Source organism: Austrofundulus limnaeus, unplaced genomic scaffold (assembly GCF_001266775.1).
Source record: "Austrofundulus limnaeus strain Quisiro unplaced genomic scaffold, Austrofundulus_limnaeus-1.0 Scaffold607, whole genome shotgun sequence".
In the NCBI taxonomy this organism is placed as follows: domain Eukaryota; kingdom Metazoa; phylum Chordata; class Actinopteri; order Cyprinodontiformes; family Rivulidae; genus Austrofundulus; species Austrofundulus limnaeus.
This window is the reverse complement of record NW_013953009.1, coordinates 174,862-185,499: the sequence shown is the minus strand read 5'-3', so window position 1 is coordinate 185,499 and position 10,638 is coordinate 174,862. Positions and strand designations below refer to the sequence as shown.

The 10,638-nt window shown below is 43.2% G+C and overlaps 1 protein-coding gene across 1 annotated transcript in view; it reads left to right on the top strand.

The window, feature by feature from the left end:
* Positions 1 to 9,409, top strand: part of LOC106531217 (protein LCHN) — an 18,040-nt gene extending 8,631 nt beyond the window's left edge. The window contains exons 2-9 of the mRNA XM_014027004.1: positions 2,833 to 2,932; positions 3,132 to 3,290; positions 7,126 to 7,282; positions 7,377 to 7,515; positions 7,589 to 7,720; positions 7,810 to 7,960; positions 8,057 to 8,125; positions 8,769 to 9,409. Of these exons, the coding sequence (XP_013882458.1) occupies positions 2,833 to 2,932; positions 3,132 to 3,290; positions 7,126 to 7,282; positions 7,377 to 7,515; positions 7,589 to 7,720; positions 7,810 to 7,960; positions 8,057 to 8,125; positions 8,769 to 8,964 (1,103 nt within the window). The 3' untranslated portion in view covers positions 8,965 to 9,409. The remainder of the gene's footprint in view (positions 1 to 2,832; positions 2,933 to 3,131; positions 3,291 to 7,125; positions 7,283 to 7,376; positions 7,516 to 7,588; positions 7,721 to 7,809; positions 7,961 to 8,056; positions 8,126 to 8,768) is intronic.
* Positions 9,410 to 10,638: the final 1,229 nt, after the last annotated feature.

Sequence of the window (10,638 nt, the reverse complement as noted above, 5' to 3'; positions counted from 1 at the left end):
TGTTTCTCTCTCAGACACTCATTGAGGAGCTAAGTTTTCCTCTGGGATTTGAACCCTGCACCCAGATCAATCATGCATCAGCAGCAATGGGACAAACCCACTGGGCTACCTGCCAGCACTCATGTRGAGGTTTAACTTCCCTAAGTTTAGTAAGTTACCTGAGTAGAAGAGAAGTCTTTCAAAACTGTGTTACCAGAGTTGATGCTGGGATTTGAACTCATGAACCTCTGATCCAACAGTTAAAGKTCTAACCCACTGGACTACCTACCAGCTCTCAGACAAATGCAACTTCCCTGAGTTTAGCCAATAACGTGGGTTAAAGAGAAGAAATCAAATTGGTTGTGAAGTTTGAGCTCAYGAACCTTTGATCCTTCGTGCTCCAACAGCCTACTAAACCACCAGTTTGGTTAAACAGAAACATTTTCACCATAATCAGGAATCAAAACAACCAGAGTGTTTACAACTACCAGTTTATCAGCTTTCAATTTTTACTCCTTTTCACTGTTTTACTGACAGGTGATCCTAGTATGGCTCTTAAGGTGTTTACAGATTGACTAGATATAAAAATGCCAATGAGTAGCAGCACCGTTGAAAAAAACACATTAAGAATGTCTTACTACATTTGATGACCAAAAAATATATATATACAATAGTAAGTCCCCCCAAATGACTAAAAATACCACACTATAGTAAGTTGTCCATGATGACTAAAAATACCACTTACTGTTGACCAAAAATACAACATAAGTCGTGTAAAATGACACAAAATGAAATGATCTCAATTCAGACAAACATGGCGTCCAAAAAGTCAAAATGTTACTTCCTTACAAAAACGCTACCCTAAACCCTGAGATTTTTTTTAGTTTGTTTATAAGTTAGCCAATCTTCTCAAGCAGTATGGGAACATGGACTTTTCCCTGTTTATTGTAGAATTGTTTTCACTTTACTAGAAGATGTCCGTAAAATTTTACRAAACGTCTTTAGCATGTGATTAGACTTGCTGTCAGAATCAATTATTAAAATGACTCCTATGTGCACCCCCTCTGCCTTTACAGATCAGTTCACATTTCTTTTTTTAAGCCACTTCAGTAGAAAACTAACAGAATGTTAGTTTAGTTTCTTCATCATCAGTGACTTTTTTTAATAGAAGAGAAGAAAGAGAAGATTRAAAGAGAGATTAGAAATGTCAAATATAAACCAAGACAACACACCCGACATCTGTCTGCACACATGCACAGAGAAAACAAAAACACAGCAATAAATAACATGTTTCAAATTATAACTTTGCTGAAATATGTACATACATACCCATATATACATACTGTATACATACACACATGCATACATATACATATACATATCCACATCTATACTTACATACACCCTCAATGACCCTCAAAAACCCCAGAATCTGAACACCAGCTTGTGTGTGGCCGTGTACATGCATGTATACAAGATTTTTCCAATGGAATATTTAATAGTGACTGTGGAGACCCAAAGACCCGACCTCCAAGACCTGAAGCAGACATAAAGAAGACCAGAGCCAAAGACCCAGAGAGTGACTCCAAGCGCGGAACCCCAGCGGCACCAGTGCAGAAAAAGCCCCCCCCCACCCCCCACCCCCCCAAAGTGGACCAAAGGAGAGATCCAGGAGAGCCCCAGTGACCCCACGCAGTAATCCCCCGGTGTCGACAGCAGCGAGCTCACAGGCCCTGCTGGCACCCGCCGCGCCGGAGCAGATTCAGGCATGGACACATAGGCCTGGGGCCCATGGCGCACCACCCACAGGCCAAGGCCCGATACGGCAAGAGGACCCAAGCCCCACCAGGCAGCCACCGGGCCGAGACGGCACACGCACGAGCGCCCAGCCCCAGWCACCGAGGGCCACCAGCRCACCAGCGGGCAAAGGCACAACCCACCAGAGGGCAGAGTGGGCAGGGGGACATAGCCCACCACCAGCACTGGGCCCCCAGGTGAACCAGAGGAGGGGGTAACCCAAGACCCAGCCTGACAAATATCCAATCATACACAGACACAATCACACAAACCCACCCTCATCCTCACACCCACTCATTCAAAGACACATAAGATGGATGCAATACTCCCATCACACTCCCTGTGCATACTCTAAACCCCCCAGGTCCAGGACATGCACCCGCCCCCAACAGAGGGCAGCCCACATCCAGACCCAGGAGGTAGACCCATTCATTCTGGGGTGGAGAGGAGCAGACAGCCAAGGTCCAACCTGGATCGCACCAGGCCGACCGGTCAGCCCTCCCACCACACTGAAGCCATGCCCCCAACCACCCCCACACACTGCCAACAGCAAGCGTACACCCCCAAACGACCACCCACCGGACTCCGGCAGCCCCCCGGCCAGCGGGCCAACCAAGGCAACCAGGAGTCAGACCCCGGGAGTGGATTTTTCCCTGTTTATGGTAGAATTGTTTTCACTTTACTAGAAGATGTCTGTAAAATTTTACAAAACATCTTTAGCGTGTGATTGGACTTGCTGTCAGAATCAAATATCAAAATGGCTCCTATGTGCACCCCCTCTGCTTTTACTGCTTAGATCAGTTCACATTTCTGCTGAAACTCCACTGATACATGTATCTTGTGATAAGATTGAACGCTGAACTCGCTGAGTCACCTGTTTGTACCTGCCACACCATGTTTGCTCAGCTCGCAGCTCAGGTGTCGGCAGCCAACACAAACACAATGGATTCCAAAGGATTGAGGTGGCCTGTGTTATAGTTAGTTTATCATAACACAACAGTGATGATATACGTACTGTCTCTTATTTGAACCATTTGTTTTTTGTGTGTGTGATAGGAAACATGTTGGAGTGGTGTCTGCCYAAAGACATGGACCTGGAGGGAGTAGAGTTCAAAGCCATTGCCAGCGGCTCCCACCGAGTCACGACGGACTTCATGTTAGTGTTTGTGTTTACGATGCACCAAGTAGACGTTTAAACTTTATACTCAACCAAGCACACAGCCACATCTCTTAATCTGGACAATGTGTTGCCTGGTAAAAGAAAGAAAAGAAAAGAAGCAGGTGCTTCTGGTTGTTCCTTTTGCTTTCCATGACTCACAGCCTCTCATGTTTCCTCTCTCCTCCACTTTCCACAGCTACTTCAGGAAGGGCTGCTTCTTCGGCCTCGCTTGCTTTGCCAACATGGCYGTGGAGAGCACGGAGGAGAGGGGGGCGAGGATGAAGTCGGTCGGGATCCTGTCCCCTTCCTACACCCTGCTCTACCGCTACATGAGCTTCCTGGAGCATCAAGTCAGGTGAAAAGACCTGCAGAGTTTTAACAAACATCTGGATCTGAGCTGCAGCTTTTTGTTGTTTCTATTTCAAACCTGGTCGTTGTTCACCATCAGAATAAAAACACTGGTTGAACAAAACCTAGACAAAGTGATGAACAACCAAAATGTGCAGAAGAAGCTTAAAACAAGCACAACAGAAGCTGAAGTGAGCAAAACRCAGGCTGAAATGAGCATAACAAGCTAAAGTAGCAGAACATAAGCTACTATAGGTGGAAGTAAAAAAATGCAGAGAATCAGCTACAATAAGCTAAATGCAAAAATGCTAAAATGAGCAGCACATAAGCCATTAAAAGCAGGACACAAGCTAAAACATGAATAACAATCTAAAAGTAACAAAACAACTAAAAAAAGCAGAAGTGAAAAGTTGCAGAGCATCATCCACAAACAGCAGTACACTAACTAAAGTAGCAGAGCATAAGTTAAAATAAGCATAACGTAAGCTAAAAGCTGCAGTACATATATTAAATTGAGCAGGACATTAGCCAAAATCAGTAGCACATGAGCTAAAATTAGCAGAACATAAGCCAACATATAGACACAAGCTAAAATAAGAATAACATAAGCTAAAAGTAACAGAAAAATGCTAAATTGAGCAGAACATAAGCCAAAATAAGCAGCACAGAAGCTAAAAGTTGCGGAAAACAGGTTAAATATGCAGAACATAAACTAAAAGCTGCAGTACACACTTGAGCAGCACATTGACTAAAATAGGACGACCACAAGCTGAGCAGCAGAACATGAGCCGAAATAAGCAGAACACAAGCTAAAAGTAGGAGAAAATAGGCTAAAAATATGCAGAAGGTTAAAGTTGCGGAGAATCAGCTAAAATAAGCAGAACACAAGCTAAAAGTAAGATAAAATAAGCTAAAATAGGCTGTTGCAGAGAATCAGCAGAACACAATCTAAATAGAGTAGAACATAAGCCAAAATAAACAGCACATAAGCTAAAGTAAGAACACAAAGTAAAAGTAGCAGAACAGAAGCTCAAATAAGTAGAAATTAAGCCAATAGCAGCAGTACAGTAGCTAAACAGATGCTAAAAAGAAATTTAGCTCAACAGCAGCTTAAAATTAACCAAAAGAAGCTAAAGCTAAAACCAGCAAACATTATGTCATTAGCAAAACAGTTGTTAACGTTGTACATGCTACAGCTAAAATGATCCAAACACAGTAACTAAAAGCAGCAAAGCAGTAGCTAAAATGACCAGAGCTGATGCTAAAGCTAACATCAGTAATGCTGTAGTTAAAATGAATCCAACAGCAGCTGCTGGTCTCAGTCTGAACACACAGCAGCTGAACGTGGATGGTTTGAGGCTAAAAGCATGTATTTATTCCTCTTTCTGCATTGCTTAACAAATGCAGAGTGGTGATATTTAATTTAAATCTTAGCCRTAGACCCTCTAAGTGTTGGAAGCTGCAGAGAAGCTTTAACGCTCAGCTGTTAGACGAATCAACACTTTCATTTTCTTCAGATATATTTCCTCCCCGTGGCGTTGTTTGCCAGTCTTTGTGCTTCAGTTTTCTGTCACAAGTCGTGYCACACGACTGTGTCAGAGCGACCAGGTGTCCCTCTGTGTGGGACTGCAGAGCATGTTGAGTCAGCTCTGTCTGCACAGCTCCCACAGTCCGGCCTGCAGTCCTGCAGCGTTCCCTCGCAGCCCAAGGTTCCTGCATGAAGAGCAGCTGTTGTTCACAAGGAGATTAAAGTCTGCAGGAATTTCTTCATTTCCCCTGCTGCTCCTCTTCCTCGTTTAGACCTTATTATATTGTTTTTCTCCCGGCAGCTGAAGCCATTACTATAAAAAATAAAAATAAAAAAAAAAACAGAAAAGAATGAAAATGTGTTGGAATTATTGCAACCTAAAAACTCAAACCAGCTCCAAGCTTATTAAAAATAAAAAATAAAAAGTCTACAAAAACAGCTTTATATAGTCATGCAGTTATTCAAAACTAGAAAATACGTTAGTAAAGATAATTTACATAAATGTTTCACGTTTTTCAAGTTTCAGGCTTTGATGTTTGATGATTTAATTCCATATCCTAAAAAGTGCTTTAAACCTGATTTAATACAAACAAAAGAGACAGTTCAGATCTTTAAATGTGTTTTAAAATCAAATGTTTTGTTTCTGCTTCACGGAGCCTTGGCTGCTCATCTACTTTATTAGACACAAATTGTTTTCAATAAATAAACTTTCACTATGAATTAAACTTTCTCTAAAAAGCCCCAACTTGACAGTTCTGTTTTTTCTCATAATTTGGCTAAAGAGAGAAAAATAACACCATTGATCAACAAACAAGTGCAAACACAGCTGCTAATTCAGGTGGTAACTAAAGCTGTCTGCTTCACAGTAATATGTTTTATGTTTAATATTTATGCTTGACGTCATGTTGAACAGTAAATTCTGGAGCACCTGTCAGTGCTCGTCGCTTATGGATTTGTATGTCAACCATGTTATTTGAGAATTTTTTCTGTATTCAAATGCTAGTCACTAGCCTCTCCAATGCTAACACCAACCTATCCATACTACTCCCAATCCTCTCCAATGTTAATGCCAGCCTATCCATGTTAGTCGCTATAGCCTCTCTGATGCTAACACCAGCTTATACATGCTACTCGCTAGCCTCTCCAATGCTAACACAGCTTATTCATGCTACTTGCTAGCTCTCCAATGCTATAATTAGCTTATCCATGCTAGTCGCTAGTCTTGCCATTGCTAATGCCAGCTTATCCATGCTAGTCGCTAGCCTCTWCARTGCTAATGCCAGCTTATCCATGCTAGTCGCTAGCCTCCCCAATGCTAATGCCAGGTTATCCATGCTACTTGCTAGCCCCTCCAATGCTAACATCAGCTTATCTATGCTACTTGCTAGCCTCTCCAATGCTAACACCAGCTTATCCATACTACTTGCTAGCCTCTCCAATGCTAACACCAGCTTATCNCTACTTGCTAGCCTCTCCAATGCTAACACCAGCTTATCTATGCTACTTGCTAGCCTCTCCAATGCTAACACAAACTTATCCATGCTAGTTGCTAGCCTCTCCAGTGCTAACACCAGCTTATCCATGCTAGTCGCTAGCCTCTCCAATGCTAACACCAGCCAGCTTATCCATGCTAGTCACTAGCCTCTCCAATGCTAACACCAGCTTATCCATGCTAGTCGCTAGCCTCTCCAATGCTAACACAGCTTATCTATGCTACTTGCTAGCCTCTCCGATGCTATCACAGCTTATCCATGCTAGTCGCTAGCTTCTCCAATGCTAATACCAGCTTATCTATGCTACTTGCTAGCCTCTCCGATGCTATCACCAGCTTATCCATGCTAGTCACTAGCCTCTCCAATGCTAACACCAGCTTATCCATGCTAGTCACTAGCCTCTCCAATGCTAACACAAATGAATAGACTCAATTGCCAGCACCGGCCTCTCATTTAGCGTGGCCAGCTGCTCAGTTAGCAGTGCCAGCCTATAATTAATCAGATCAATCAGCTGGCTTAATAGTAGTAAATAAGTAAAAATTTATTTATAGTAGGTACAGCCTCCTGCTATAAGGATGTCACAGCCGCTGGTTATGCAATAGTCTTAATTTAGGCCCTCACACCGCCATAAAAATTAAACTGCACAAGTGATAATTGTTCACAAAAGAACCTTCAGTGATTGTTTTAATATTTTTAAAGTACTTCCTTTGGGGCAAAACATGAATGTAAATTAAAATAGTCTTATGGTTTATTATTAAAACTTTCAAACCTTTTTGTTTTTGCATCTCTGTGGTTTCTCCTCCTCCTTCGTCTTCCTCCAGGCTCCAGCTTCAGTCCCCTGGACACTATTCCCCCCTGGAGGCCTTCTATGAGGACAAGCGAGCTCTGCTGCCCCCCAGTGGAGAGAGTGTTGTTACTGCATTACCCTCCAATGCATGGGGAGCTGCCATTAACCACAGCATGCACCCTGAAATGAAGGTGAGAACATCTGAGATGATCTTATGTTTAATCAGAGGAGGTGTTTGTTTAGTTTTACTCACTCTGGTGATAAAACCGTCTGTATCTGGAGCAGATCACCCATCCTGCAGGCTGCATGTCTCAGTTCATCCGCTTCTTTGGGGAGCAGATCATGGTTCTCTGGAAACTGGCGCTGCTCCGCCGGCGCATCCTCATCTTCTCTCCCCCACCTGTGGGCGTGGTCTGCTACAGAGGTACCAGAGCGCCGCATTCACTCACAAACAGCTCAAACATTTAATACCAAACAGCATCGTCTGCTCCCACCAGTGTACTGCTGCTGCTGCCTGGCTAACGTCTCCATCCCCGGGGTGGGCATGGCCGTGCCCGAGTTCAGACCCTTCTTCTACGTCAATGTCGCCGACATCGGCGTCCTGGAGAACGAGCTGTCCTACGTGGCATGTGAGAGGTCGTCTGAAGCGTTTTTTCCAACAAAAATAAATGTTTTATCAGTCTGAACAGCAGCTCCGCCTGCCGCCCCGCACCTTTAGGCACGACTGAGAAGATCTTCGAGGAGAAGAAGGACCTGTACGACGTTTACGTCGACAACCAGAACGTGAAGACGTACAGGGACGGCCTGAAGCCTCTGCTCCGCCTCAGCGCCGCAGACAGAGAGAAGTACCGCAAGCTCACCGAGCAGAGGTGGAGGACTGTCAGCTGGAGGCTTTTTACCTGAAATAACTAGAAACTGAGAAAAAGTTTGCAGAATTAACTTTAAAATTTTATGTGTGTGCGTAGGCAGATGTTGCTGTATTCCCAGGAGGAGAATGGAGACTGTGTGTCCAGTGAGGAGGACCTCTTTATTTTGTAAGTACAGATTTAAAGTACCTGTGACATGCATGTTCTTCAAATACAAAACSTCAAAGAAAACATCTTTTTCTTTAAGAAAGTTGGAATAATACACACAATTTTACCCATTTTGCCYCTTAACTAACATATTTTCTTTTGAACTTGGCTCTGCCAAAGTGAAACAGGAAGTGACATCAAAGGGGAACTCTTTAACAAAGAAAACTCTCTGGTCTTTGTTTATTGAAACAATATTATTTGAACTCTGACTCTTTTTCATCTTCTGATAGTGACTCAAAATAATCTAAAGAAACATCAGATTCTTCTCTACAGTCTGGGTTGTTAGCTGTTGTAGCAACACTCTGTTTACATGCAGATATTCCTCTCTGACATCACTTCCTGTTACTTCACAGGCAAATATCTCAACAACTGTTCATCTCAGTGACGTGAAATTTCTTTTGCAATATTTTATCAATGTCCTCTTTCTAAAAATGCATTCATATGTATTACAAACATTTGACGTCACAGCCACTTTAATGTACAGAAAAGGTTTGAAATAAAGACCTTGTGCCTCTCAGCGACCAGCACASCAACTTTTAGCTCAGCATCTATGGATTTGATCGAGGTAAAGAGGTTTTTTTTTTTGGTCTTTTCTTTCCCCAAGGTTCTTCCTGGAGCAGAACAACAGGATTTTCCAGACTCTGAGCGAGGTGGCAGGAAGCTCAGACCCCACCATCACTCAGGAGAGCGTGAGGGCCATGGGTCTGGACCCACACGGGGACCGGCTCTTTCTGCTCCACCTGCTGGAAATCTATGGCTACGACAGCCTGCTGGTCTCAGAGCAGCTGTGCTGCAGCTGAGAGACGCTCTGCTGGGTTTTATCCTCAACGTCTTCAGGACCCTGTCTGAACCTGCTGCAGGCCCCCCAGAGTAATATTCAGCTCCTGCTGGTGGTTTCAGTTGGTTTAAAAGCTCTAACTTCAGACTGAAAGAGTTAAACTAATACAGACTGCAGAGAAAGATCCAGCTGAAGATAAATCTAGGGACGTTTGCAGTCAACGTGCACTGAAAACTAAAAATGAGAGAGCTGGGTTTTCTGTAAATAATGCCGATTTGTCCTTTGTGTACGGTGTGTGTGTGTGCGTGTGTGTGTGTGTCAGTATGTTTGATCTGGGTCTGAATCTGTCCCAATGTAGTGCTTTAAGTGCTGGATTTAAGCCTCTAAAAGAAAATCAGGACCTCTGTTGTGTCAAACTGCCTTCAACTCGACGGATCATGTCTGTAACATTAAACTCGCCGCTCAGAGCAGGTTTTTATTTAAGATCTAAAGTCTGGTTGGACATAAAGTCAGCCTCGTTGGACAGGAGACGGTGCTGTCTGTGGTTCTGAGGGTTGTTTTTAACTAAAGCAACAGAAGAGTGTTTTAATGTCACCAAAAACATGAGTGAGTAAAAACTTAACATCTGTTTTCTTTTAATATAAGAAATATTAAATTAATATTACTGTGAAGTAAAAGGAGCTGACTCTGGAGCTAAAACTGAAAAGAACCATCATCTGACTGTGCAGATGGGTTTTATGACAGAAAACTTTATTTTTGTCTGTTTAGTTCACCTTCTGGCCTCGAACTCACCAAAACCTGTGTTGCGTTTGAATTTAGCACCATTTGTCTTCTAGGCATGTTTTAACACTTAAATTCTATGGCGCTGTATGAGGGCCTAAATTAGGACTATTGGGCAACCAGAGTTCACTACATCCTTATAGCAGGAGGCTATATCTATTCCTAAACCAACTATTAATCTGATTAATGATAGGCCACCATTTATTTCCACATATTCTCCTCTGTTGGAATATAGGTTTTATTGATTGTTTTTGAGATGGTGATGAGGAAGACTGAGAGGTTCCCAGTTTCTTCAAACAGGTCAAAGCAATCAGTAAAAACTGAWTTTCATTTGTCAGTCCGTTTTAGCTGTCAGTATGAAATCACCGAAAGCACCTTTTTGACACTTCTTCACAGAATTTTTCAGTTTGCAGTCAGTCTGCAGGCCTGTGTTGTTCTCTTATACGCTTTTAGTAACTGAGAGGCTGGCACTGGCAAAGGAGACGATTATTCATTTGCATTAGCATTAAAGAGGCTAGCGACTAGCATGAATAAGATGGCATCATCAAAGAGGCTAGCGACTAGCATGGACAAGCTGGCATCATTGGAGAGGCTAGTGACTAGTGTGGAGAAGCAGGCATCATTGGAGAGGCTAGTGACTAGCGTGGAGAAGCAGGCATTATCAGAGAGGCTAGTGACTAGCGTGGAGAAGCAGGCATCATTGGAGAGGCTAGTGACTAGCGTGGAGAAGCAGGCATCATTGGAGAGGCTAGTGACTAGCGTGGAGAAGCAGGCATCATTGGATAGGCTAGTGACTAGCGTGGAGAAGCAGGCATCATTGGCGAGGCTAGTGACTAGCTTAGAGAAGCAGGCATCATTGGCGAGGCTAGTGACTAGCGTGGAGAAGCAGGCATCATTGGCGAGGCTAGTGACTAGC